Source organism: Salvelinus fontinalis, chromosome 22, assembly GCF_029448725.1.
Source record: "Salvelinus fontinalis isolate EN_2023a chromosome 22, ASM2944872v1, whole genome shotgun sequence".
Lineage (NCBI taxonomy): Eukaryota > Metazoa > Chordata > Actinopteri > Salmoniformes > Salmonidae > Salvelinus > Salvelinus fontinalis.
Window position 1 is genome coordinate 11430612 of NC_074686.1, and position 25420 is coordinate 11456031.

The window sequence follows — 25420 nt, forward strand, 5'->3', positions numbered from 1 at the left end:
TGCACCATGCATAAAGGGATATTCAATGTCTACCAATAGATGCCCTTCTTTGTGAGGCATTGGAACAACTCTGGTCTTTGTGGTTGAATCTGTGTTTGAAATTCACTGCTCGACTGGGGGACCTTACAGATAATTGTATGTGTGGGGTACAGAGATGAGGTAGACATCATGTTAAACACTATTATTGCACACTGAGTCAATGCAACTTTTATGTGACTTGTTAAGCACATTTTTACTCCTGAACTTATTTAGGCTTGCCATAACAAATAGGTTGAATACTTATACTAATTTCAGCGTTTAATTTATAATTAATTTGTAAAAGATTCAAAAAACAAAATTCCACTTTGACATTATGGGGTATTGTGTGTAGGCCAGTGACAAGAAATCTCAATTTAATCCATTTTAAATTCAGACTTTAACACAACAAAATGTGGAAGAAAATCAGGTGGTGTGATGAATACTTTCTGAAGGCATGAACACAATAACATGTTGAGACATGACCAGGAATGGGTGGATGCACACACACACACACACAGCATATGGTGGGAAAATGGTGAGAACACACCCTAAGAGAAATTAGACACTGCTGACTGGTGGAGTTCGAGATAGTTAGTGATAGGCACTAAATATTCCAATAGTGCCTTGTAGAAATGTTAGCTTTAGGTTATGGTTTTGAATCAGATCAATCACCCAGAATCAGTTAGAAGCCTGAATCAAACCTGATGACAACACAAACTCTTAAAATCATTTTTTTAATAGAAGTGCATATTTGAACATTTTCTCTTATAATCTCGTCATACACGTGATTTCGCATTCAGGAACCGCACAGCAAACACTTTTCATATTGCGTACTTGAATAAAAGGGAAGTTGAATCCCGATTGTCCTGCATAAAATTCACAAAACTAGCCATGCTGAAAGGAACTGCATGTAGAGGGGTTGAGGGGGGGGGGGGCATGTTTTGGATTAAAGCCATGAGAAACTGAAAAAGGGAAGCAGTTTGGGTTAAAGAAACAACATTGAATGACTTGTTGTCATTCAACCTATTTAGAAGCTAAACAAGTCCAGCACATTTCAAACGTTAATTAGAGAGATTAGAACACCACAGTGACAAGAGTGTTTACTAAAACATGTAATCATGACAAATGGTATGGAAAAAACAATCTCGTTTTAGTGTTCAAATTAAACTGCAGAGTCACTGAGCAATTACACTGTCCACCACATAAGCTACATTTCCCATGAAACCATTCAACAAAAAGTATATTTGGAGATAAAGAAGAAGAACAAAACATAATTAACACAATGGATTCTTTTTGCCTCATGCAGGTTTAGCTGGCAAAACCCCCCCACAACTCCAAGCCAAGCATTGCCAAATCCTTAATACCTGAGGCTCAATATAATAATCTTTCAGAGTATGTTTAATAGCAAACTCACTATCAATACCATGCTAGCCTAGACACAACATATTATTTTACTATAAACTACTTCTCGCTGTGATGTAGAGAATAAATCAATGAAACTGCATGGTTGATTTATATAATCAAGTGGTATGATCAACTATACTATCTTCATTTAATATCTTCATTAAATGGTTCAGCACAGGGCTACTCAACATTCTAAGATTTTTTCTGCTCTCAAAGATATATTAAATAAAATCTGGGAATTCTAACAAAGCCCGAAGTTCCAGCGAGACTAGCAGGATTCCATTTTAGTCCGTGCCGCCCTCCCTTATTCTCAGAGTTTGAAGTTCCACGATGCAAAAGGACTGGATAGGTGAGTGTATGGTAGAACCTTCACATATCCTATCGAACGAGGTGGAGCCATCATCTTATCACTTACCTATCGAATCCTTGTGATCTGCGAACACTGAAATGGTAGACCTCAAGGAAGAGACTAGTGACTGAAATGGAATCGGGCCACTGTCTAATGTGTTTGTGTCTATGCATTCATCTGTATGTGGGTTTTCCTAGGGGTGTATGCACATCTCTGTGGTACAGTAAGTTCAAACCTACTCCTCAGGCCCAACTACAGACAGCTAATGAAGCAGACATCTGCACTAATGCAGTAATGTTTCCTCAAATGAACCGCCACAAGGCTCTCTGGGGTATGCGACACAGATTCCAGATCAGATACCATCATCAGAGCAATTCATCACTAGCCCAGATCTGTTGATGCTGTATAGTCAACTCTGATGATAGGAGTTGGCAAGAGCACAAATAGATCTGGGAACAGGCAAATGTCTGGTAACTCAAAAATACAAAGGGGGGTATTAATAGAAATGTATCACCGTTTTTTGTAATGCAGGAATAACATGCTGAACAAAATTCAGCGCAAAATTGTATGCATGAAGTCAACCTCTGCATCAATTAATTTGTTATCGAAATGTTATGATGTCATTAGGACGACATAATCAATGGTAATTCCGTGAATAAGTCTGGACGATAAACTAGACGATAAGTTCCACGTAAGATTTGTGTATATTTGGGCAGCTGAAGTAGCTTTGTGATCTAAATCTTAGAAAAACCTGCGAGCGAGAGAGAGAGAGAGAGAATATTTAGCACAGATAAACGTTTATTGGGATGAGTCTTGTCCTTGAGGCAAAACTATGCGATTTCCGGTAGATGGGCCAGCCTCACACTCAAAAAATGTCTATATTGTACAAATTCATGAAAACAAAAAGGGTTTTGGTCTTAATTTAAGTTTAGGTTTATGCATTAGGGTTAGCAGTGGGGGTTAAGGTTAGGGTTAGGGTTAGATTTGAAATCAGATTGTATGACTTTGTGGCTGTGCCAGCTAGTGACCACTCTGCAGAGCTGCCTCCAGAACAAGATTCATGACGGGAAAAATAAAAAGGAAACCTGCAATTTTAGAGATCTGACTGGGGGCAGGCAGTTCAAACGCATTGAATGAACAGCAGAGTTGCATCCGACATCTGGTATGTATCTCTCCACCTCTCTCTCTTTGTGGGGAGTGTGTGTGTTCTTCCCTTCTTTCTTTTCCAGATGGATTCCGACAATGAGGAGAACTATGGACTGAAACAAACCTGATCATAATGTCATCACGACATCACGCTAACCAAGAACTCCAGACACACACACACAGACACACCCGCTCGCACACACATGCCAGGAGATTTCACGTGCTCAATCATCAGCTCAATAACGCACTACTGAAGCTGTACATAGATAAGTTGCACTAAAAAAACAGCAAACTCTGCAGTTTTCAAGGACCAGGACTACTGAAACACATGCTGCAAAAATTGATAAAGTCCTTCTCCAGGGAAAATATTCTCCTCAAAATAAAGCTTCACTCAAATGCCTGTGACATTGAAATAGGCCCTTCAAAGATTCATTACATCAGTCCATCATGTATTCTCCAAATGTCCAATCTACTCCCCCTACACTTGGAGATGGCACTAACCAATGAGGCAGTCCCATGTACTCAGATGGGATACAGAGAGAAAACACTATTGAACCTTCATTGTTGTCTGGAGTCTTCACCAGTGAGTGAGTTACTGTACATGGCCCCTTGGATTGTCATTATAATTCGCTATGAGATGTCCCTTATGAAACATACAATTGATTGATATGTTTCTGAGTTTGAACACTCCTTATAGTCTTTTGGTTGGGTTGCAGTGCACGCGGACAGAGAACCAGGGGCACTAGGATTTAAAGGCATCAATAGAAGGTTATTGATCACCTGGCCAGCTGACATCTTTATTTTCCCCTGCTTCCCCTACCATGCAGCTGAACTTCTCCAAAATGGCTTCCGCGCTGATCTGGGGCAGGCCAGCGTCCAGTGGACAGCCCTCCACCAGGCTGTTCATGGGTGTGGCCGGCACCTGGAAGTCCTCCTCCGTCCCAGAGTCCTCAGGACCCAACAGGCGGCGGCGGTGGTGCCGAGAGGCCGAAAAGCAGTGGCGACGGGCATCTCCATCGATACCAGGCGACCCCGTGGGGTCAAAGTGGTTGTCCAGCTCCTCAAAGTCCTCCGCCTCCCCACAATGCACTTGCTTCTTGTCCCACTCCTTCAGGAAGTCCTTGAGGATAGGTAGCACTTTCTTGCGGGAGGCCAGCGCGTTGCCTTGGAGATAGGACTTGATGTCGTTGAAGGGGCTGCTCATTGGAGAGATGCACAGAGAGGGGTTCCGGGCATTTTCTAATGCTTGGCTCACCTACAGCAGAATGTGAAACACACTTAAAAGTGTATTGCTATTTCATAGTTGCCGTTTAAACATTGACTAATATTCTCAAATTGTCATGCCTGAGAGGATAAACACACTAATAAATAATAGCAACAGGCAGCATTGAATACTTTGATTTATCTCACTTACTTGACATGCTTAATATCACATAATAATACTATTTATTTTCACACCAAGGAATAGTTTCTGAAGGCCAAAATTAAACTAACAAGGTAGGTAGGTAGGTTGGCACACAAAGTAGACCAATTTTTTAAGTATATTTAAGCAGCAGGGAGGAAAGATTCACACCAATATTCAAATGGGCACTTTACAGTACACTGAACTCATATAAAATACTTTTCAATGTCAGGAACAGAAATGTGCCGCACAAAATTGGTAAATTCTGCCAAGTCTATTAGAGGGCTAGGTGGAACTATTACCTATTATAAAACCTACCCCATCAAATCCATAATATTATATTACTAACCCTATAAATATACAATCAGCTCACATCATAGGGGTCTAGGGGTCAATATAAGTTGGCATGGCAGTGCAGTTCATACCTCCTCCCTATAGAGGGTGCTGGAGCTGTAGACCGCCAGCTGCCGATGGGGCTCGCTGCGTTCATTGAAAGAGATTGTCATGGCGACCACCGCACCAAAACAATGTTTGTGACAGAACTCACAAAGCTCCCGTTGTAGGCTCTTCCGCTGTAGGAACATCTGTTGAACGCATGGGATGACGTACAACAGTAAACAACAAAACCATACCATATAGAACACAGGCATGGGTTCAAATACTATTCAAAGTAACAGTAAACAACAAAACTATACCATATAGAACACAGGCATGGGCCCAAATACTATTCAAAGTAACAGTAAACAACAAAACTATACCATATAGAACACAGGCATGGGCTCAAATACTATTCAAAGTAACAGTAAACAACAAAACTATACCATATAGAACACAGGCATGGGCTCAAATACTATTCAAAGTCTTTTAAATATTTTGAGCGTTTGCTTGGTTCCATTCTAAAAGGCAAGCTCAATCAAGTACAGATACAGTATAAATGACTTCAAATAGTATTTGAACCCAGGTCGGTTATGTCATTTTGGGTCATGTTTAATTGTCATGCAAATAGCCACGGTTATTGTCATAATTATCATTTTTGTAAAAAAATATTTGGAGCTTGTAATGCATCTTTGAAAATGAGCTACGACATACCTAATGAATACAACATAGCTTTGGTGACACCCCTGTCTTAAAAACGAATGGTTTTGACCGCTTGGAACGTTCATAAATTAAGTTTCTCCTCCTGACCAGTGGTGGCAAAAGTACCCAATTGTCATACTTGAGTAAAAGTAAAGATACGTTAACCAGTAAAATACTACTTGAGAAAAGTAGAAAAGTATTTGGTTTTAAATATATAAATGTATCAAAAGTAAATATAATTGATAAAATATACTTAAGTATCAAAAGTAAAAATATAAATAATTCCTTATATTAAGCAAACCAGACAGCACCATTTTCTTGTTTTCTTTAATTTCCGGATAGCCAGGAGCACACTCCAACACTCAGACATCATTAACAAATAGCCAGGGGCACACTCCAACACTCAGACATCATTAACAAATAGCCAGGGGCACACTCCAACACTCAGACATCATTAACAAATAGCCAGGAGCACACTCCAACACTCAGACATCATTAACAAATAGCCAGAGGCACACTCCAACACTCAGACATCATTAACAAATAGCCAGGAGCACACTCCAACACTCAGACATCATTAACAAATAGCCAGAGGTACACTCCAACACTCAGACATCATTAACAAATAGCCAGGGGCACACTCCAACATTCAGACATCATTAACAAATAGCCAGGGGCACACTCCAACACTCAGACATAATTTACAAATGAAGCATGTGTTTAGTGTGTCTTCCAGATCAGAGACAGTAGGGATGACCGGCGATTATTACGCTTATTTTTGTTAGTTCACAGTTATTATCCATATCCATAATTGTTATCCATAATTGTTACACAATTACACAATAACTGTGCCAGCTCTAATAGAAGGTATTTGTAAAAATAATACATTTACACTGGGACGGAGGAACTGCACTGCAGTTAAACAGAGTTACTTATTTGATGTGCATTCACCAGAAGTCAACTATCTGTATTAACTACAGTAGACTCCCACTTTCAACTCCTCATCTTCTGTAAGCAATGACGACCACCCAAATATCAGGGAGTATTCTTAACTAACAGACATGACTCCTGTCACTATTGTTTAGCCTGGTCTGAAGCAACACTGTAGCTACTGATCTCATTTGTTTATGCTAATCAGACGGTAAAATATACGCTCTGAGCCATTAGTTGCATATAGCTGTCACTTTCGCTCCTAGATGTCTGTCACTGCATATAGTTGCACCTCCCCGAGGCAGAGGCTCCATTGTCAGAATGAAGAATATGAAAAAATATAATCTCCAAGCATTAAAAGCGAGTCTGATAGCTAAATTGGTGACTGAAGAGGAAAGATTCTAATAGTGGAATAGAATTCTACCAAGGAGTAGGAAATATGACTTGGTGAATCATCTGCAAACCCAAATTCGTTAAAGAGTTGGTTATTCAAAGGAAAAGTCGGCCATTTTAACGCATCGCTGTTAACGGGGAAGAGTAAAGGTTCACACACACACACAGTATGATGCTGAGAGGGCGATGTTAAAGGTAGACTCAGCCATATTCATTTACCATGAGGAGCAGGGCAACTTCCGACATAAACAAAGACTGCGCGAAGCAAGAGGCTGCAATCGTCAGCATTTGTTGTCACGCAGCTATCACACTGCATTAGAGAGATGCAAACTCCTGTGCAATTGTTTAACAGTGTATGTGTTGGTGCTGACGAGTGCAACCTCTTGCCTCACACTCTCTGGCTGCACTGCTCTTGTGGTGACCTAATATCGCTGAGTCTCAGTTTAAAGCAAGGTGGTGGCAGAGTGGATTAATTCAAGTATCGGCATGGCTAGACAGTACGTACATCTAGTGTCATGTACACAGTGCTGACTGCCAGTCTTAGGTCGCCTCTGGAGACAGCCTTCATGTCCTTCAGCAGGATCTGCTCTGTAGAAAGACCTGTAACACAAACCAATGGGACACGCAGTATTACAATGGCAGCATGTAATTGGGTAATGACACTACAGCAGATCATATACTGTATGTAGGTCCCTGTGTTTTGGTTAAATCATGTCACATGACCTGGTTTTTAACCTTTATTTGAAGCCTTTAAATCATTATTTTTTTTAAATGTAGGTCATGTGACATGATTAACCAAAACACAGGGCACTACATATACAGTGTGTTCACAAAGGATTCATGCCCCTTGACTTATTCCACATTTTGTTGTCTTACTGACAGAATTCAAAATTGATTAAATATTTGTTTTTTCTCTCACCCATCTACACACAATACCCCATCACAATGAAAAAGGGAAAACATGTTTTTAGAAACTTTTGCAAATTCACTGAAAATGAAATATAGTCATGGCCAAAAGTTTTGAGAATGACACAAATATAAATTTTCACAAAGTCTGCTGCCTCATGATGGCAATTTGCATATACTCCAGAATGTTATGAAGAGTGATCAGATTAATTGCAAAGTCCCTCTTTGCCATGCAAATGAACTGAATCCCCCAAAAACATTTCCACTTTTCAGCCCTGCCACAAAAGGACCAGCTGACATCATGTCAGTGATTCTCTCGTTAACACAGGTGTGAGTGTTGACGAGGACAAGGCTGGAGATCACTCTGTCATGCTGATTGAGTTCGATTAACAAGCTGGAAGCTTCAAAAGGAGGGTGGTGCTTGGAATCATTGTTCTTCCTTTGTAAACCATGGTTACCTGCAAGGAAACACGTGCCGTCATCATTGCTTTGCACAAAATGGGCTTCACAGGCAAGGATATTGCTGCCAGTAAGATTGCACCTAAATCAACCATTTATCGGATCATCAAGAACTTCGAGGAGAGCGGTTCAATTGTTGTGAAGAAGGCTTCAGGGTGCCCAAGAAAGTCCAGCAAGCGCCAGGACCATCTCCTAAAGTTGATTCAGCTGCGGGATCGGGGCACCACCAGTACAGAGCTTGCTCAGGAATGGCAGCAGGCAGGTGTGAGTGCATCTGCACGCACAGTGAGGCGAAGACTTTTGGAGGATGGCCTGGTGTCAAAAAGGGCTGCAAAGAAGCCACTTCTCTCCAGGAAAAACAACAGGGACAGACTGATATTCTGCAAAAGGTACAGGGATTGGACTGCTGAGGACTGGGGTAAAGTCCTTTTCTCTGCCCTTTACGATTTTTTGGGGCATCCGGGAAAAAAGCTTGTCCGGAGAAGACAAGGTGAGCGCTACCATCAGTCCTGTGTCATGCTAACAGTAAAGCATCCTGAGACCATTCATGTGTGGGGTTGCTTCTCAGCCAAGGGAGTGGGCTCACTCACAAGTTTGCCTATAAACCCAGCCATGAATAAAGAATGGTACCAACACATCCTCCGAGAGAAACTTCTCCCAACCATCCAGGAACAGTTTGGTGACGAACAATGCCTTTTCCAACATGATGGAGCACCTTGCCATAAGGCTAAAGTGATAACTAAGTGGCTCGGGGAACAAAACATTGATATTTTGGGTCCATGGCCAGGAAACTTTCCAGACCTTAATCCCATTGAGAACTTGTAGTCAATCCTTCAAGAGGCGGGTGGACAAACAAAAATCCACAACTTCTGACAAACTCCAAGCATTGATTATGCAAGAATGGGCTGCCATCAGTCAGGATGTGGCCCAGAAGTTAATTGACAGCATGCCAGGGCGGATTGCAGAGGTCTTGAAAAAGAAGGGTCAACACTGCAAATATTGACTCTTTGCATCAACTTCATGTAATTGTCAATAAAAGCCTTTGACACTCATGAAATGCTTGTAATTATACTTCAGTATTCAATAGTAACATCTGACAAAAATATCTAAAGACACTGAAGCAGCAAACTTTGTGGAAATTAATATTTGTGTCATTCTCAAAACTTTTGGCCACGACTGTACATAAATACTCTTATTTACACATTTATTCTTTGAAAGATTCTTCAAGCTCCGTCAAATTGGTTTTTGATCATTTCTAGACAACCATTTTCAGGTCTTGACATAGATTGACAAAGCAGACTGAAGCAGGTTTTCCTCTAGGATTTTGCCTGTGCTTAGCTCCATTCCATTTTCTTTTTTATCCTGAAAACTCCCCCAGTCATTAACGATTACAAGCGCACCCATAACATGATTTAGCTACCACTATGCTTGAAAATACGGAGAGAGGAACTCAGTAATGTGTTGTAATGGATTTGCCCCAAACATAACACTTTGTATTCAGTACAAAAAGTTAATTGCTTTGCCACATTTCTTTGCAGAATTACTTTAGTGCCTATTGCAAACAGGATGCATATTTTGGAATATTCTGTACAGGCTTCCTTCTTTTCACTCTGTCAATTAGGTTAGTATTGTGGAGTAACTACAATGTTGTTGATCCATTCTCAGTTCTCCTATCACCGCCATTCAACTCGGTAACTGTTTTAGTCACCATTGAGCGGTTTCACCTGAGCGGTTTCCTTCCTCTCCGGCAACTGAGTGAGGAAGGACACTTGTATCTTTGTAGTGACTGGGTGTATTGATACACCATCCAAAGTATAATTAATAACTGCACCATGCTCAAAGGGATACTCAATGTATGCTTTTTTTTAACCAATCTACCAATAGGTGCCCTTCTTTGCGAGGCATTGGAAACCCTCACTGGTCTTTTTGAATGAATCTGTGTTTGAAATTCCCTGCTAGACTGAGGGACCTTACAGATACTTTTGAGGTAGTTATTAAAAAATCATGTTAAACACTATTATTGCACACAGAGTGAGGTCATACAAATTATGTGACTTGTTAAGCAAATGTGTACTACCGAACTTATTTAGGCTTGCCATAACCTAGTTTGAATACTTATTGACTTAAGACATTTCAGCTTTTCATTTTTAATGAATTAGTACAAATATCAAAAAAACATAATTCCACTTTGACATTATGGGGTATTGCGTGTAGGCCAGTGACAAAATCGAAATGTAATTCATTTTAAATTCTGGCTGTAACACAACAAAATGAGGAAAAAAAGTTCAGGGGTATGAATACTTTCTGAAGGCAAACAGCCCTGACCCCTCCATGGTAGAAGTTAACCAGACACACACACAGAGCCAGGCAGTACGTCAGACAGTCACTAGGAGCAGACTTCAGCTGGTTGTAAAATGATCAACAACCTCGACTAACCTGCACCCCCTGGACATTGACTCAGTACCGGTACCCCCTGTATATAGCCTCGTTATTCTTATTCTGTTACTTGTTATTTTTATTTTTTTTAACTTTCGTTTATTTGTTAAATATTTTCTTAACTCTTCTTGAACTGCATTGTTGGTTAAGGGCTTGTAAGTAAGCATTTCACGGTAAGGTCTACACTTTGTGTAGACGTGACAAATAAAGTTTGATTTGATTGTATAAGTGATAAACAACAACACTCTATTTATATGGTAAATTACCACAACGCAGGGTGTAATGTGGTCAAATACAGTCAAGTATTGGATGTAGTCAAGTATTGGATTTTTATCTCTGACACAATGTTTGTAATGGCGTCGAAATAAGGATGCATAAGCAAAAAAGAACCCAATACCTACTTTAAAATATGGTGGTGGATCTTTGATGTTATGGGGCTATTTTGTTTCCACTGTTCCTGGGTCTCTTGTTAAGGTCAACGTCATCATGAACATTACCCAGTACCAGTATAACATAACACATAGTAAGATAAACCTGGAATGTGGTCAACACAAGGGAGAATGACTGTCCCCTTTCATTGAAGCCCTGGAAGTCCAAGGCCGACCGCAGACTGCAGGCATTGTTAGGAGAAAACAGGATCCCCCATTAAAGTGAATTGAAAAATGTCAATCGTCATGGTCAATCTTTGTGTAAAGAAAACATTACTTAGAAGACAATCATGGTACCAATATCGCGGTACCCCGGTCGGCCTTCAGCTTGAGTTAATCAATGAGAGGGGGCAATACTGAGCTAGCCTGCAACGTCACTTCTTGGAGGTGCTCTAACTGCGCATGTTATGTCTCCATTAGACGCCATCTTAACCGACTTCATTTGGCTTGAATGCGCTATTGAGTCTGCACATAGGAATGAATGGTGTCACGTGATCGATGGCTTTGTCCAGTCATTGGGTCAAGAGAGCAGAGGTTCCTACCTAAAGGGTTTGACATATTAGTTTGTTTACTTCTAGATGAACACTCCACAACATTCTTTTGACGTCGTGTAAAATCTCACATTTACTCTACAGCACTCTTTAAAATACGGGTAACACTTTATTTGAATGGTATGTCCTAACAGTGTCATAATACTGGCATAATAATGTCATATTGTCATGACATCCTGTGTCCCTGAATGTCAAGTGACAAGGCAGTGTCATTTTGTCCACCTGTCAACACTTTTCCCATGGCGGGTTTTGCTTTATTACCTGAGATGTCAAACTTGGCGCTCTGTAGGGACTGGAAGAGGGCGCCCCTGGGTGGCAGGTCGGGGAAGCGCGACTCCAGTAGGCAGGCCAGATGGCTGTCCTTGGGTGTGACCTTGCCCGCCTCTGGTGCCATGTTGACACAATCCAGCACGATGGCCCCTGTGTGGGCACACTGACAAGTATTGGTGAACTAAGCCAATTGTTACCGCAGGCATTGACAAACAAGAGCAAATAAAAGAGTATTGTTGATTTCCGTAAAAACATCCTCCTGCCATTTTCCCACTGCCTAGTTCTGAGGTATGCATTGTTTAAAGACCCGGATACACTGTGACCCTCAAGTACTGGAGTTTGGCACGTGTTATAGAGAATGCTGGACGTGAGAGAATTATTGCTGTGGCAACCTTACCGTATAATAATTGGGCCACCTGTCTGTCTAACACTTCAGGTGCCTTGTGGTGAATGTACTCCGTCACCAAGGTGGCACAGGAACCCACGGTTTCCATGGTGACCGAACAGGAAGTGGAGGGTGTCCTCTCGAGGTGGTGGTGATCAATGACTTCCACAACTGCCTCCTCCAAGTCAATGTCGGGACTACGGGGAAAAGTTGGAGTTGAGTGAATATTGTGAAATACATTGTGTCATGTATCCTTAACTGTGTGTTTTCTGCCTCCCGAGTGGCGCAGCCATCTAAGGCACTGCATCACAGTGCTTGAGGCATCACTACAGACTCGGGTTCAATCCCAGGCTGTGTTACAGCCGGCTGTGACCAGGAGACCCATGAGAGAGCGCACAATTGGCCCAGCGGCGTCCGGGTTAGGGGAGGGTTTGGCCGGCCGGGATATCCTTGTCCCATTGTGATCTAGCGACTCCTTGTGGCGAGCCGGGTGCCTGCAAGCTAACTTCGATCGCCAGTTGGACGGTGTTTCCTCCGACACATTGGTGTGGCTGGCTTCCGGGTTAAGCGAGCAGTGTGTCAAGAAGCAGTGCGGCTTGGCAGGGTCGTGTTTCAGAGGACGCACAGCTCTCAACCTTCACCTCTCCCGAGTCTGTAGGGGAGTTGCAGCGATGAGACAACTGTTATGAAATTGGGAAGAAAAAGAGGTAACATGTTTTCTTAATCTGGGTCCGGGAAACTGGCCCTCCACATATCAGGCACTTCCCCACAAAGTTGTCCTGTGTTGTCAATATTACTTGATTCTGTAGGTATCATTGGTAGAAAGTCTGAGTGAGAGAAAGGCAGAGATGGCAAGGGAGAGAACGTCAGAAAGAGAGTGTGAGAAAATAAAGAAGAGTCATGTTGCAACCCCTGACCTAGGAAGCACGTTGTGGTCCACTAGGGAGAGCACCAGCCTCTTGGCTCTATGGAGCCCTGCCAGGTCCACCTCGTCACGGAACACCAGAGCCTCCGGTGGAACCCCGCTCTCCTTCAGCAGGAACACGTTGTCTGAACGCAGGGGGAACTCGGCCCTCGGGATGTTCAGCACTGGCACCACAGTCTTACACGAGCTGCCAGACGTCTGGGAACAAAGGGGATGGAAGAAGAGGAAGGGAAAAGGAGGAGAGGAGGAGAGGATGGAAGAGGTAGACCAGTTTAAAACAGACATCTGACACCAACACACCTTCCTGCTGAGGTTCGCTGGGATTCCTCTGCAATGTTTTTGTCCACCATCTCAGGCCTTTGGCGGATCTTGAGTATCTGAGGCTGTGTGAATATTTCATGAGTAGCGGGGGCGTATAGGCTAGCGAGCAGCTATAGCCAGGGGTTAGAGAGGGCAGATGGATCAATGCAGTAACGAAAGATAAGGAGAGACCGGTGGCTGGTGGCCAGGGAACAGACACTGCTTTTATGCTTGAGTATGATCCGAGTGACTCTGAAGGTTGTCTGATCCTATTTTGGAGAATTCTGGGCATTTTGGTTACGCTTGGTCAAGCTATGGACCTCAGACCTAGAAATTAGTTACTCACAGAGTTCATTCTGAGCCGGGGGTGCTTCAGGACTTGGCCCAGCTCTCTCAACACTATTAACAAGTTAAATTAGGAGATTAATTAGTGCATCGCAGGACGTATTAATTTACCAATTTGATTTCAAACAACCACAACATAGAGTCTATGGGTCTTCATACCAGAAGATTTCCAGAAGGTACACTACATCCCCAAAAGTATGTGGACGTCCCTTCAAATTAGTGGATTCGGCTATTTTAGCCACATCCGTGGCTAACAGATGTATAAAGTCGGGCACACAGCCTTGCAATCTCCATAGACAAACATTTGCAGTGAAATGGCCTTACTGAAGAGCTCAGTAACTTTCAACGTGGCACCGTCATAGGATGCCACCTTTCCAACAAGTCAGTTCATAAAATTTCTGCCCTGCTAGAGCTTCCCCGGTCAACTGTAAGTGCTCTTATTGTGAAGTGGAAACGTCTAAGAGCAACAACACTCACTACCAAGTTCCAAACTGCCTCTGGAAGCAACGTCAGCACAAGAACTGTTTGTTGGGAGCTTCATGAAATGGGTTTCCATGGCAGAGGAGCTACTCACAAGCCTAAGATCACCATGGCAATGCCAAACGTCGGCTGGAGTGGTGTAAAGCTCGCAGCAATTGGACTCTGGAGCAGTGGAAACACGTTCTCTGGAGTGATAAATCACGCTTCACCATCTGGCAGTCCTAAGGATTTATCTAGGTTTGGCGGATGCCAGGAGAACACTACCTGCCCTAATACATAGTGTCAACTGTAAAGTTTGGTGGAGGAGGAATAATGGTTTGGGGCTGTTTTTCCTGGTTCGGGCTAGGCCCCTTAGTTCCAGTGAAGGAAAATCTTAACACTACAGCATACTATGACATTCTAGACGACTCTGTGCTTCTAACTTTGTAGCAACAGTTTGGGGAAGGTCCATACAGAAATGGTTTGTCGAGATTGGTGTGGAAGAACTTGACTGGCCTGCACAGAGCCCTGACCTCAACCCCATCGAACACCTTTGGGGTGAATTGGAACGCCGACTACGAGCCAGGCCTAATCGCCCAACATCAGTTCCTGACTTCACTAATGCTCTTTTGGCTGAATGGAAGAAAGTCCCCGCAGCAATGTTCCAACATCTAGTGGAAAGCCTTCCCAGAAAAGTGGAGGCTGTTATAGCAGCAAAGGGGGGACCAACTCCATATTAATATCCATGATTTTGGAATGAGATATTCGACAAGCACACATACTTTTGGTCATGTAGTGAATGTATTTTTGGGTAACAATTTACTAAAACCCCCTGTTATATAAGGGCTACATAACACGGTCATAATCATGGCATAACTAGTGTCAGCTTATGATAACTGACGTTATGTCATGATTATGAGTGTTATGTAGTCCTTATGACTCAAGTAAAGCAGGGGTGCTGAAACAAAATGAAATCTCAGTAGTGAGACACCCCAAAAATACATGGTTGATAATTGCATAAGATCATTCTGGAAGCCTCTTGCATGGGCCAAGTTTGTCAAGGGCACTAGGACCCCACTTCCAGCGGCCCTGAAGTAAAGTGTCAATTACTTGTTACCATATAAAAAACCTGAACATATGAGAAGGGGAATGGATACTTCAGGTATGGTAACTCATTTTCGACCTGGGTTGAGGGATTCACTAATGAGAGGCGGCACTGACTCACTTTGGACAGAAAGTAGGCGAAGGCGAGGGACGACACCATGGAGTCGAGGTCACAGGCCTCGTTGCCAAGGACAACGTGGATCCCAGAGCTGCCCTCCGAACTGCCCTAAGGAGGGGAGAAGGAAGGAAGGAAGGAAGGAAGGAAGGAAGGAAGGAAGGAAGGAAGGAAGGAAGGAAGGAAGGAAGGAAGGAAGGAAGGAAGGAAGGAAGGAAAAGAGAGGGGGAAGTAAAGAGAGTGGGAAAGTTCCTTGTCAGATTTATACATTGTAGATTTCAAAACAGTTTTTTTTACACAGTCAAGGCTACACTAGTCAAAATGTAAAAAGCATTGGTATTGTCTAAACAGTCGCCAGAATGCTAGATACCTGCCTGCAGTCAGTTAATGAATAGCCAAGAATAGCCTAGTGAAACAAATCCCATGTTGACAGACTCAAATGGTAGACCTATATTTAATTCTGGCTCACAGTAGTTAGTTAGCATCTAGCCTATGCTATCATTTTTGGACTGCTGCTTTTAATCTACTTAGGCTATGATAATCAAAGAACATCACCTACTTTAAAGTGGCACTCCAGTCTACTTCTCACCTAATTTAACAACTGATTTACTTAACAATAGGCACATCTCAATAGGTGGTCCAGATAAGTCATGACATAGCACAAGTCATGCTCCTCTATTGTTCCTCAAGAAGGAGTGCCGATGACATCCAGATTCCCATCAGACCAACTCTTTGAATGGCCTACTCCTTGAAGTTTGCTGTTGTGTCACAAAAAAAAACTATTTTGCTCAAAACTTATTCCTTTACCCTTTAGCTTTTCAACAGTAAATGTTCAAAAACTGCCACTGGACATCTTTAATAACAATGAGTGAATGTGCAGCTACAACTATGACACAGCCTTATTGGACTCAGCGAGATCATTTTGCCATCGACTGGTAGACCCACTGTGATAAGGAGTGTGATTAGTATCGCTTTATCTGTGATAGAAATAATGTTATTATTGACACCGGGGAGACGGCCTTGCTGTGACGTGATGATGGCAAAGCTGTGACAGCACTAATTACCAGTGTGTGTGTGGCAGTATGGCAGGACACAAAAAGCAAAATCAACCTTCTGGCTTTAGCTAAGTTCTTCTGAAGCACTCTGCTCTACATTGAGAACACTTTAATTAGCTAGTTCAGTTAGTTTATGAACCTAACTGCTGGAAACCTGTCATTTATCTGTAAACCAGGAGAAGATGTCCAAACACTAACTATTTTGTAGGGATTTATATGCTAACAACTACTTTGTCCCTTAGGGCCACCATAGATTTAACAATCAACCTATACGATTGGTCCACCATTGTACTTTGTGAACCAGTGTAACCAGTGTAGGATCTCCCCTGTTGATCTCAACATATTGAGAATTGATGTGCATCCTATTGACTTCAATGGTAAATCAAGAAATATGTCCAGGTCTGCCTTCTAGACAGTTTTTTCTCCCCATCAGTATGGGCTGTAGCTTAGTGTGTAGACAACTGGATGGAGAGAGAGCCATTTTGCCCCATGTTAAGTGCCCAATGTAAGTGCCCCGTGGGCGACACTAACGGGAAGCCAGTGTGAGTGTACGACAACATGGCGTCATGGCCGCCCAGCCTCCCCTTCCCTCTTATCCCCCTCTTCCCAGCGTGCGCTTATCTCCCTCTTCCCTCCCATCAGGCGTAGCAGTGGACAGACCCGGGCAGGCAAACAGGAGCCAAGGGAGGCTATATTTAACAACAGAGTGTGTGTGTGTGTGTGTGCAGAGCTCTTCAACCGTGAATCCACGACAGCCCCGTGGTAAACAGAACGAATCAGGGCGACGTCTACTACAGCTGTAGTAATCCAGTACTGCAGTATCCATTCAAAGACGAGGCTAGAAATGTAAACAAGGGTTAGATATGAGGTGAACAACTTGGTTGGTGGGAAAACGTAGGCCTGACACAAATACGGAAGTGTAGAGGAGGAATGTTATGATTGTACCATGATTATGACAGGATGCTCTGATTCTGATCTTCATGCATGTCCTTGTGCACCTGTTTTGTGCGCCATTCGCAGATCAAGTGTAGACAACGGTGTTAATGGGAAATGCAAACTGTTTTGCAACGGGCTTCATATTCAACTCACTCTATTGCTGAGAAATGTCAATTACTGTTACATAATAGGGCCGTGCTGTTTTCTAACAGTTATCCTCATATCCCACGCTAATGTGAATTCGACCACATTCACAGAGCAATCCATTTAGGCCTGCATTTGAGTGCAGCATTCAAGCCAGGGATCACTTTGAGCCAGGTTGCTGGCTTCATTGGGTTGATATTGATGAGCCAATAGTGTTCCATTACTGCTGAAACACAAATCATATGCAGTAAGGCACGCTGGCTACTCTCACCCGTTCCCCTTTCTGAGAGTCCCATCATAGCTCTCATTCCATCTGGTTAATGTAAAACCGCACCACACTGAGGCATTCTCTCTCCAATCCACTTAGCACATGCCTCAGGGACTCAGAGAGATAAGGCTGAACCGTGGAATTGGTGGATGGAGTAGCAAGTTGTTTGGAGAGAGGGAAGAGAGACAAACCCCTAGTGTTCCTCATTCTACGCTTCTTTTCTCATCCTCATCATCAGTATAACTTTTCAGCTAAATAAATTCCACCTTGATTCCCCTTTTGTTGGGTATAGTGTTTTTTAGGTAGGTAATGGGTATGGTTTAACTTTAGGTAATGGGTATGGTTTAACTTTAGGTAATGGGTATGGTTTAACTTTAGGTAATGGGTATGGTTTAACTTTAGGTAATGGGTATGGTTTAACTTTAGGTAATGGGTATGGTTTAACTTTAGGTCATGGGTATGGTTTAACTTTAGGTAACGGGTATGGTTTAACTTTAGGTAACGGGTATGGTTTAACTTTAGGTAACGGGTATGGTTTAACTTTAGGTAACGGGTATGGTTTAACTTTAGGTAATGGGTATGGTTTAACTTTAGGTAATGGGTATGGTTTATGGTTAGGTACATTCGTGCAACGATTGTGCTTTTTTCGCAAATGCGCTTTTGTTAAATCATCCCTTGTTTGGCGAAGTTGGCTGTCTTTGTTAGGAAGAAATAGTCTTCACACAGTTCGCAACGTGCCAGGCGGCCCAAACTGCTGCATATACCCTGACTCTGTTGCACAGAACGCAAGAGAAGTGACCCAATTTCCCTAGTTAAAAGAAATTCATGTTAGTCGGCAATATTAATTAAATATGCAGGTTTAAAAATACATACTTTTGTATTGATTTTAAGAAAAGGTGTTGATGTTTATGGTTAGGTACACATTGGTGCAACAACACTGCTTTTTTCGCGAATGCACTTGTTAAATCACCCGTTTGTCGAAGTAGGCTGTGATTCAATGAGAAATTAACAGGCACCGCATCTATTATATGCAACGCAGGACAAGCTAGATAAACTAGTAATATCATCAACCATGTGTAGTTAACTAGTGATTATGTTAAGATTGATTGTTTTTTATAAGATACGTTTTAATGCTAGCTAGCACCTTACCTTGGCTCCTTGCATCCCACGCATAACAGGTAGGCAGCCTGCCACGCAGTCTCCTCGTGGAGTGCAATGTAATCGGCCATGATCGGTGTCCAAAAATGCCGATTACCGATTGTTATGAAAACTTGAAATCGGCCCTAATTAATCGGCCATTCCGATTAATCGGTTGACCTCTACAGTAGATATCTGTCAGATAGTTCCTTCCTTGACTGTGTATGCCATAATTCTGTTGTGATTTAATTGATATTTTATAAACAATACAAAACATACACATACAAACAACAACATCATACAAACATCAACTACATCACACCTGCCCAGACCCACTAGAACACACCCCCATCTCCAGCGCCTGTATCACTTTCCGCCACATGGCCTCAAATCACACTTTACATTTTTAGATAATATAGCATTTTACTTTTCCATTTCTTTAACGACAGACGATTGGTTGATTTGCAGTTTTTAAGTCTACGTTTTTTAAAAGATGATTGACGAGAAAATACCGTCCAACCCATTGGGTTGCTGCACCCTCATATGCCATGTCTTGAAATATGCAGACGGATTAAACAAAATGGTCTATTTAAGCAATAAGGCCTGAGAGGGTGTGGTGTATGGGCAATATACCACGGCTAAGGGCTGTTCTTAAGCCCTGAGGTGCCTTATTGCTATTATAAACTGGTTACCAACGTAATTAGAGCAGTAAAAATAAATGTTTTGTCATACCTGTGCTATACGGTCTGATATACCACAGCTGTCAGCCAATAAGCATTCAGGGCTCAAACCACCCTGTTTTGCATTTTGTTTATACATGTTTTTTGTTTTGTCTATCTAAGGAATATCAACCTGCCCAAGTTCCTAACCGTTACCTAAAGTTAAACATCAATGCCTTTCTTAAAATCAATACACAGAAGTATATATTTTTTAAACCTGCATATTTAGTTAAAAGAAATTCATGTTAGCAGGCAATATTAAACTAAGGAAATTGTGTCACTTCTCATGCGTTCATTGCACGCAGTCAGGGTATATGCAACAGTTTGGGCCGCCTGGCTCGTTGCAAACTAATTTCCCAGAATTTTACATAATTATGACATAACATTGAAGGTTGTGCAATGTAACAGCAATATTTAGACTTATGGATGCCACCCGTTAGATAAAATACGGAACGGTTCCGCATTTCACTGAAAGAATAAACGTTTTGTTTTCGAAATGATAGTTTCCGGATTTTATCATATTAATGACCTAAGGCTTGTATTTCTGTGTGTTATTATATTATAATTAAGTCTATGATTTGATAGAGCAGTCTGACTGAGCGGTGGAAGGCAGCAGCAGGCTCGTAAGCATTCATTCAAACAGCACTTTACTGCGTTTGCCAGCAGCTCTTCGCAATGCTTCAAGCATTGTGCTGTTTATGACTTCAAACCTGTCAACTCCCGAGATTAGGCTGGCAATACTAAAGTACCTATTAGAACATCCAATAGTCAAAGGTATATGAAATACAAATGGTATAGAGAGAAATAGTCCTATAATAACTAAAACCTAAAACTTCTTACCTGGGAATATTGAAGAGTCATGTTAAAAGGAACCACCAGCTTTCATACGTTCTCATGTTCTGAGCAAGGAACTTAAACGTTAGCTTTTTTACACTTTGTTTTTGCATTATTTAAATCAAATTGAACATGTTTCATTATTTATTTGAGACTAAATTGATTTTATTGATGTATTATATTAAAATAAAAGTGTTCATTGTTCATTCAATATTGTTGTAATTGTCATCATTACAAATATATATATAAAAATAAATAAAAAATCGGCAGATTAATCGATATCGGCTTTTTTGGTCCTCCAATAATCGGTATTGAAAAATCATAATCGGTTGACCTCTAATCTACTGTCTCGGTCTATTGAACATACCGATAGCCTTGCCCCATCACTGAAAAGAAAGACTGCTGCAACCAATAACATTAAATTGTCTTCAAGTGTTTGATTATGGAAAAGATGAGCATGTTGAGGGCCCCCCAACCCGTGAGTGTGTGGGCGTGAGACAGGACAGGCATACAAAGCGTTAAGCTCTCCAGGTAGAGTAGTCAGAGACGACCCCAGACATAAACATCAACACTTAGTCTCCAGCCATGTGAGGAGGCCATAATGTGAAGTGACAGTAGCTAAACTAAGGCTGCCCAGTGCCCATCAGAACACAGAGACCTTCTGTGTGGTAGTATTCAGATATAATCTGGCCTAAGTGGTTGATGTGGACCAAACAGAAGCATCTGACTAGAGGGCAGAAACATTAAATCTCACAGATGACAAGAGCCAGGAAGTATGCCACGAAGCTTTGATTAAGCCCATTTAAAATGGGAACTCATACTTAGAGAAGAGGGGAGGATGCTGGGAAAGAATACATTTTAAGTGAATGAATCAAAAGGCCACTACAAACTACAACTAAGCCACTACATACTACAACTAGGCCAATACAAACTACAACTAGGCCACTACAAACTACAACTAGGCCACTACAAACTACAACTAAGCCACTACAACTAAGCCACTACAAACTACAACTAGGCCACTACAAACTACAACTAGGCCACTACATACTACAACTAGGCCAATACAAACTACAACTAGGCCAATACAAACTACCACTAAGCCACTACAAACTACAACTAGGCCAATACAAACTACAACTAGGCCAATACAAACTACAACTAGGCCAATACAAACTACAACTAGGCCAATACAAACTACAACTAGGCCAATACAAACTACAACTAGGCCACTACAAACTACAACTAAGCCACTACAAACTACAACTAAGCCACTACAAACTACAACTAGCCCACTACAAACTACAACTAGGCCTACATCCAGGCTGTATCACAACCGGCCGTGATTGGGACTCCCATAGGGCGGCTCACAATTGGCCCAGCGTCGTCCGGGTTTGGCTGGTGTAGGCTGTCACTGTAAATAAGAATTTGTTCTTAACTGACTTGCCTAGTGAAATAAAGGTTAAATAAAAAAATGTAAAATACTACAGTGTCTTTTAAAATACTACAGGGTTTTAAGAAGGGAATTCAATTCAGCCCATTACATGTTTTGATTAGTCTCACGCTATGTCTCGAATGTGTTCTCTGATTCTCTCTCGGCCATATGATATCCCACCACAGCTGTTCTCTGATGGAAGGGGAAAAAAGGAAAGTAAAGCAGGTTAATGGTGACTCCTCAAGAGTAATCTCCGACCCCTTGAAATTAGACACCTTCTCTTTAAATCTTTGCTGTGCCTGACAGCCAAAGACAGCGGCATTCCATACCAAGGCTGCAGGGGAAGGAGGGAGGGGGGGATGAGATGTCTGCCATTCAGGCATAGTGACAGAGGTGTCACCTAATATCACTATTAATGTCACATGCACAACAGTCAAGCTGTTGGAGCACAGGAATTTGGAAGTGAGAGCTTTAGCCCAGACTCCAGCCAGAGAAAGAGGGAGGTGTGCGTGTGCCCACATAGCCTATATAAACAACGGGAACCCACCATACATAGCACCTTTAGTCTTGAATGTACACACAGGCAATACAGGGAGCAGGAGATGCCAGGGTGGGACAAAAAGGGAATAGCTTAAGAGGCTTTTTCCCACTATGTCAGGTTCTTTGCACTCGACTAAAATGTCATACAAATCATTAACCCTCATGGCATTGGTCATCTGACTCTACTGTGACAACCCCTTGCAAAACATGCTGAAAACATACCAACGATGCAATATGTGACAATGACTGTTATTGAAGTTTCAGTGTGCAGTATTCTACCTCCTCTTGCTCTCTGACAATTCTAGCTCTTCATCCACACATCACCTCCTTATGAGTCATGGCGCTCTGTGTTTTTTGTGTTAGACCTTTTACAAGAAAAGATTTATCATCTTCAGGAAAGGAAAAAAAATTGAATCTTGAACCATACTGCAATTAGACTCTTTTCAATTCAGCTATGTTGTAACTTGAGAGAATGAATCAATAAACTCTCTATTTTAGTTGACAGGTTGTTAGGATATCCATACATTATGAATAATATAATAGTAATAGGCTAGCTAATTTAATAGTAAAAGCAGCAAAGTCTTGGTAAAAAGTGACCAGCCTCTGTGACAGTAATTTAGACTGTTTGAATATGTAAATTAATTGCGTGAAAGACAGCAGAGAGCACGCGATGGACAAGGATAGTCATTAAACAGAGCAAATGAAACATTTGTAAAATATGAAATGCAATGTATAGTAACGTTAAACGTATTCGTGTGTGTGCCTACCTTTAATGCAGCGCTACATCTCTGTAGAAACCCCTCCATTTTCGCCAGCGTAGAGCACGCCTGGGATATTCTGCCAAACAGAATGTTTACAGACCCGTGTCCTCTGCAAAGACAAGTTGACGAATATCCTACATCACGTTTTGAAAAGCAGAAGCTACTGAAGGGTATGAAGTGGTAGTGGTGGGTCGTTCGGGAACGACAGGCTCTTTTTGAACGGCTCTTTTTGGTGAACGTCGGCGACCGAATCGCATCTGCCGTTCATTTGGCTCCCTGATTTGAATAATGTTTATACTGCCTTTTGAGCTCCAGACAAGGACTATCTGCAGATGATAGGTTATAAAAACATTACCTGAAGATTGTAATTCATCACTGCAGGAACAATTGATAGTGAGGAGAGAGACTCTTTCTGGTCCACACCTAATGTTGCATTGCGTTCCTTTTTTCTTATATTTTTTTGCAGGCCATGTAATAATTTGGAAAGGTAAAAATGTATTTGGTCTCGCATGTCACGGTCTGACATAATGGCAGGCAACGTTGTCGGCTTTACATTAGAGATTTTCAGAGGCGGGACCAAGTCACTATTATTTGAGTCACAAAATTCTCAAGTCACAAGGTCCGAGTCACAAGTCGAGTCCCAAGAATAACTGGTCAAGACTCGAGTAAAGTCCAAGTAAAGTCCAAGTCGTGCATTCTAAGCAGTGGCGGTTCTAGACCATTTCAACTGGGGGCACCAAGCTGGGACAAGTTGTACTGTTAGAGGGGCCAGTTACATTAGACGTTATTGTTGTCATATCGTTTTCTTCACTGCATTGCAGGCATTAGCAGGCAAAATACCATGTTCATAATCATCATCGTTGCCACTGTCTAAAAATGGATGTAAAAAAAGAACAATAGCAAAAATTAGTTATGTAAAAATTATTTCATACTCCACATTTAGGGGGGCCACAAGGGGGTCCAAAATTGTTGTCACAGGGGCACTGCCCCCCTGCCTGCCCACCCCCGCTAGTGATTCTAAGACCAAGTCAAGTCGAGTAGAGTCATGTTTTCAAGTCCAGCCTCAAGTCAAGTTTAAAAAAAATACATGTATATATGCAACGACTTGTTCACCTATAAATATTTGTGTATTCATTGAGGCTACCAGACAGCCCTTTATATTATTTGGTCAACCTTCAACTAATTGTAAAATAGGGACCTTGTAGCCAGGGGCGGAGCCAGAGGGGTGTCCAGGGTGGCCAATCAGATGTCAGGGGTGTCCAGTGCCACCCCGGACACCCCTCTGGCTCCGCCCCTGGCTACAAGGTCCCTATTTTACAATTAGTGCCACCTCAAAATTTCATTTGCTACTGGAAGTTTAATGCTGATTGACATCTCATTTCACCTCTTGTTGAAAGAAGCATTTATTTTGACGTTTTCAAACAAGGACGAAGAAGAGAGAATATTAACGTTGGTTGCGAGATATAAAAGAATAGGAATAAGAACATACAGAAGAAGAAGAGAGAATATTTACACAGCTCCACGAGCTCTTTTCGCGATTGATGAAAGCATCATCTTTGAAGTACATTTTAAGGTTTAGCATCGGGTTTAGGTTTCCTGAACAACTTTTAAGAAAGTTGAGTCACTGTGTGAATTAACGTCAGACCTTTGGATCCATTAACAGACAATTAAGTAGATAAGAGAGATCGGTTCCCAATTCAGCCTAACATTATGTTTACATCTGTGCTAGTAATACACACATATACAGTGCAGTGTCGTAAGTTACAGTATATGAATGTTTAGCTAATGTGGGGTAACTAGTAGGCTACAGCTGTCAGTGTTCAGCAAGTTAACATTCGGTAATTTGAAATCCATTAACCCAGTTAGATTTTCGTACTTGAACTCAAATCGAACATTTGTTGTTATCAATCTGTTAACGTTACTCAAAAGATGACCACAATTTGCAGCTAGCCTGTTTACTATCGTAAAGGTGTAAGAAATTATAGCTAGCTAAGTTACTTACTGCAAAGTAGGGCTAGCCATGATCTAATTAGTAATTTGGGCTGGTAGTTGATTTTAAGGTACAGTTATGATAATGGGGATTTGTAATTAAGATTGAGATTGGACTAAAATGTGGGTCATTGGATGCTTACATGTAACCATAAACTGCCGTATTTTTGCATAGGGTCAATTAAACATGAAAATAAAGG

General features: G+C 41.8%; 1 protein-coding gene across 2 annotated transcripts; it reads right to left on the reverse strand.

The window, feature by feature from the left end:
* Nucleotides 1-736: 736 nt before the first annotated feature.
* On the reverse strand, nt 737-23965 carry LOC129819801 (exopolyphosphatase PRUNE1-like). Of its 2 annotated transcripts, XM_055876400.1 has the most exons (9): nt 23587-23965; nt 23238-23340; nt 15409-15513; nt 13072-13277; nt 12167-12351; nt 11761-11919; nt 7225-7319; nt 4745-4903; nt 737-4172 (listed from the first exon to the last, which is right to left on the reverse strand). In XM_055876400.1, exons 2-9 carry the CDS (start codon nt 23274-23276, stop codon nt 3687-3689), a joined length of 1434 nt encoding a protein of 477 aa, XP_055732375.1. In that variant the 5' UTR covers nt 23277-23340; nt 23587-23965; the 3' UTR covers nt 737-3686. The 2 variants fall into 2 exon arrangements, with proteins under 2 accessions (XP_055732375.1, XP_055732374.1); XM_055876399.1 differs by lacking the exon at nt 23587-23965 and having other exon boundaries at nt 23238-23464.
* Nucleotides 23966-25420: the final 1455 nt, after the last annotated feature.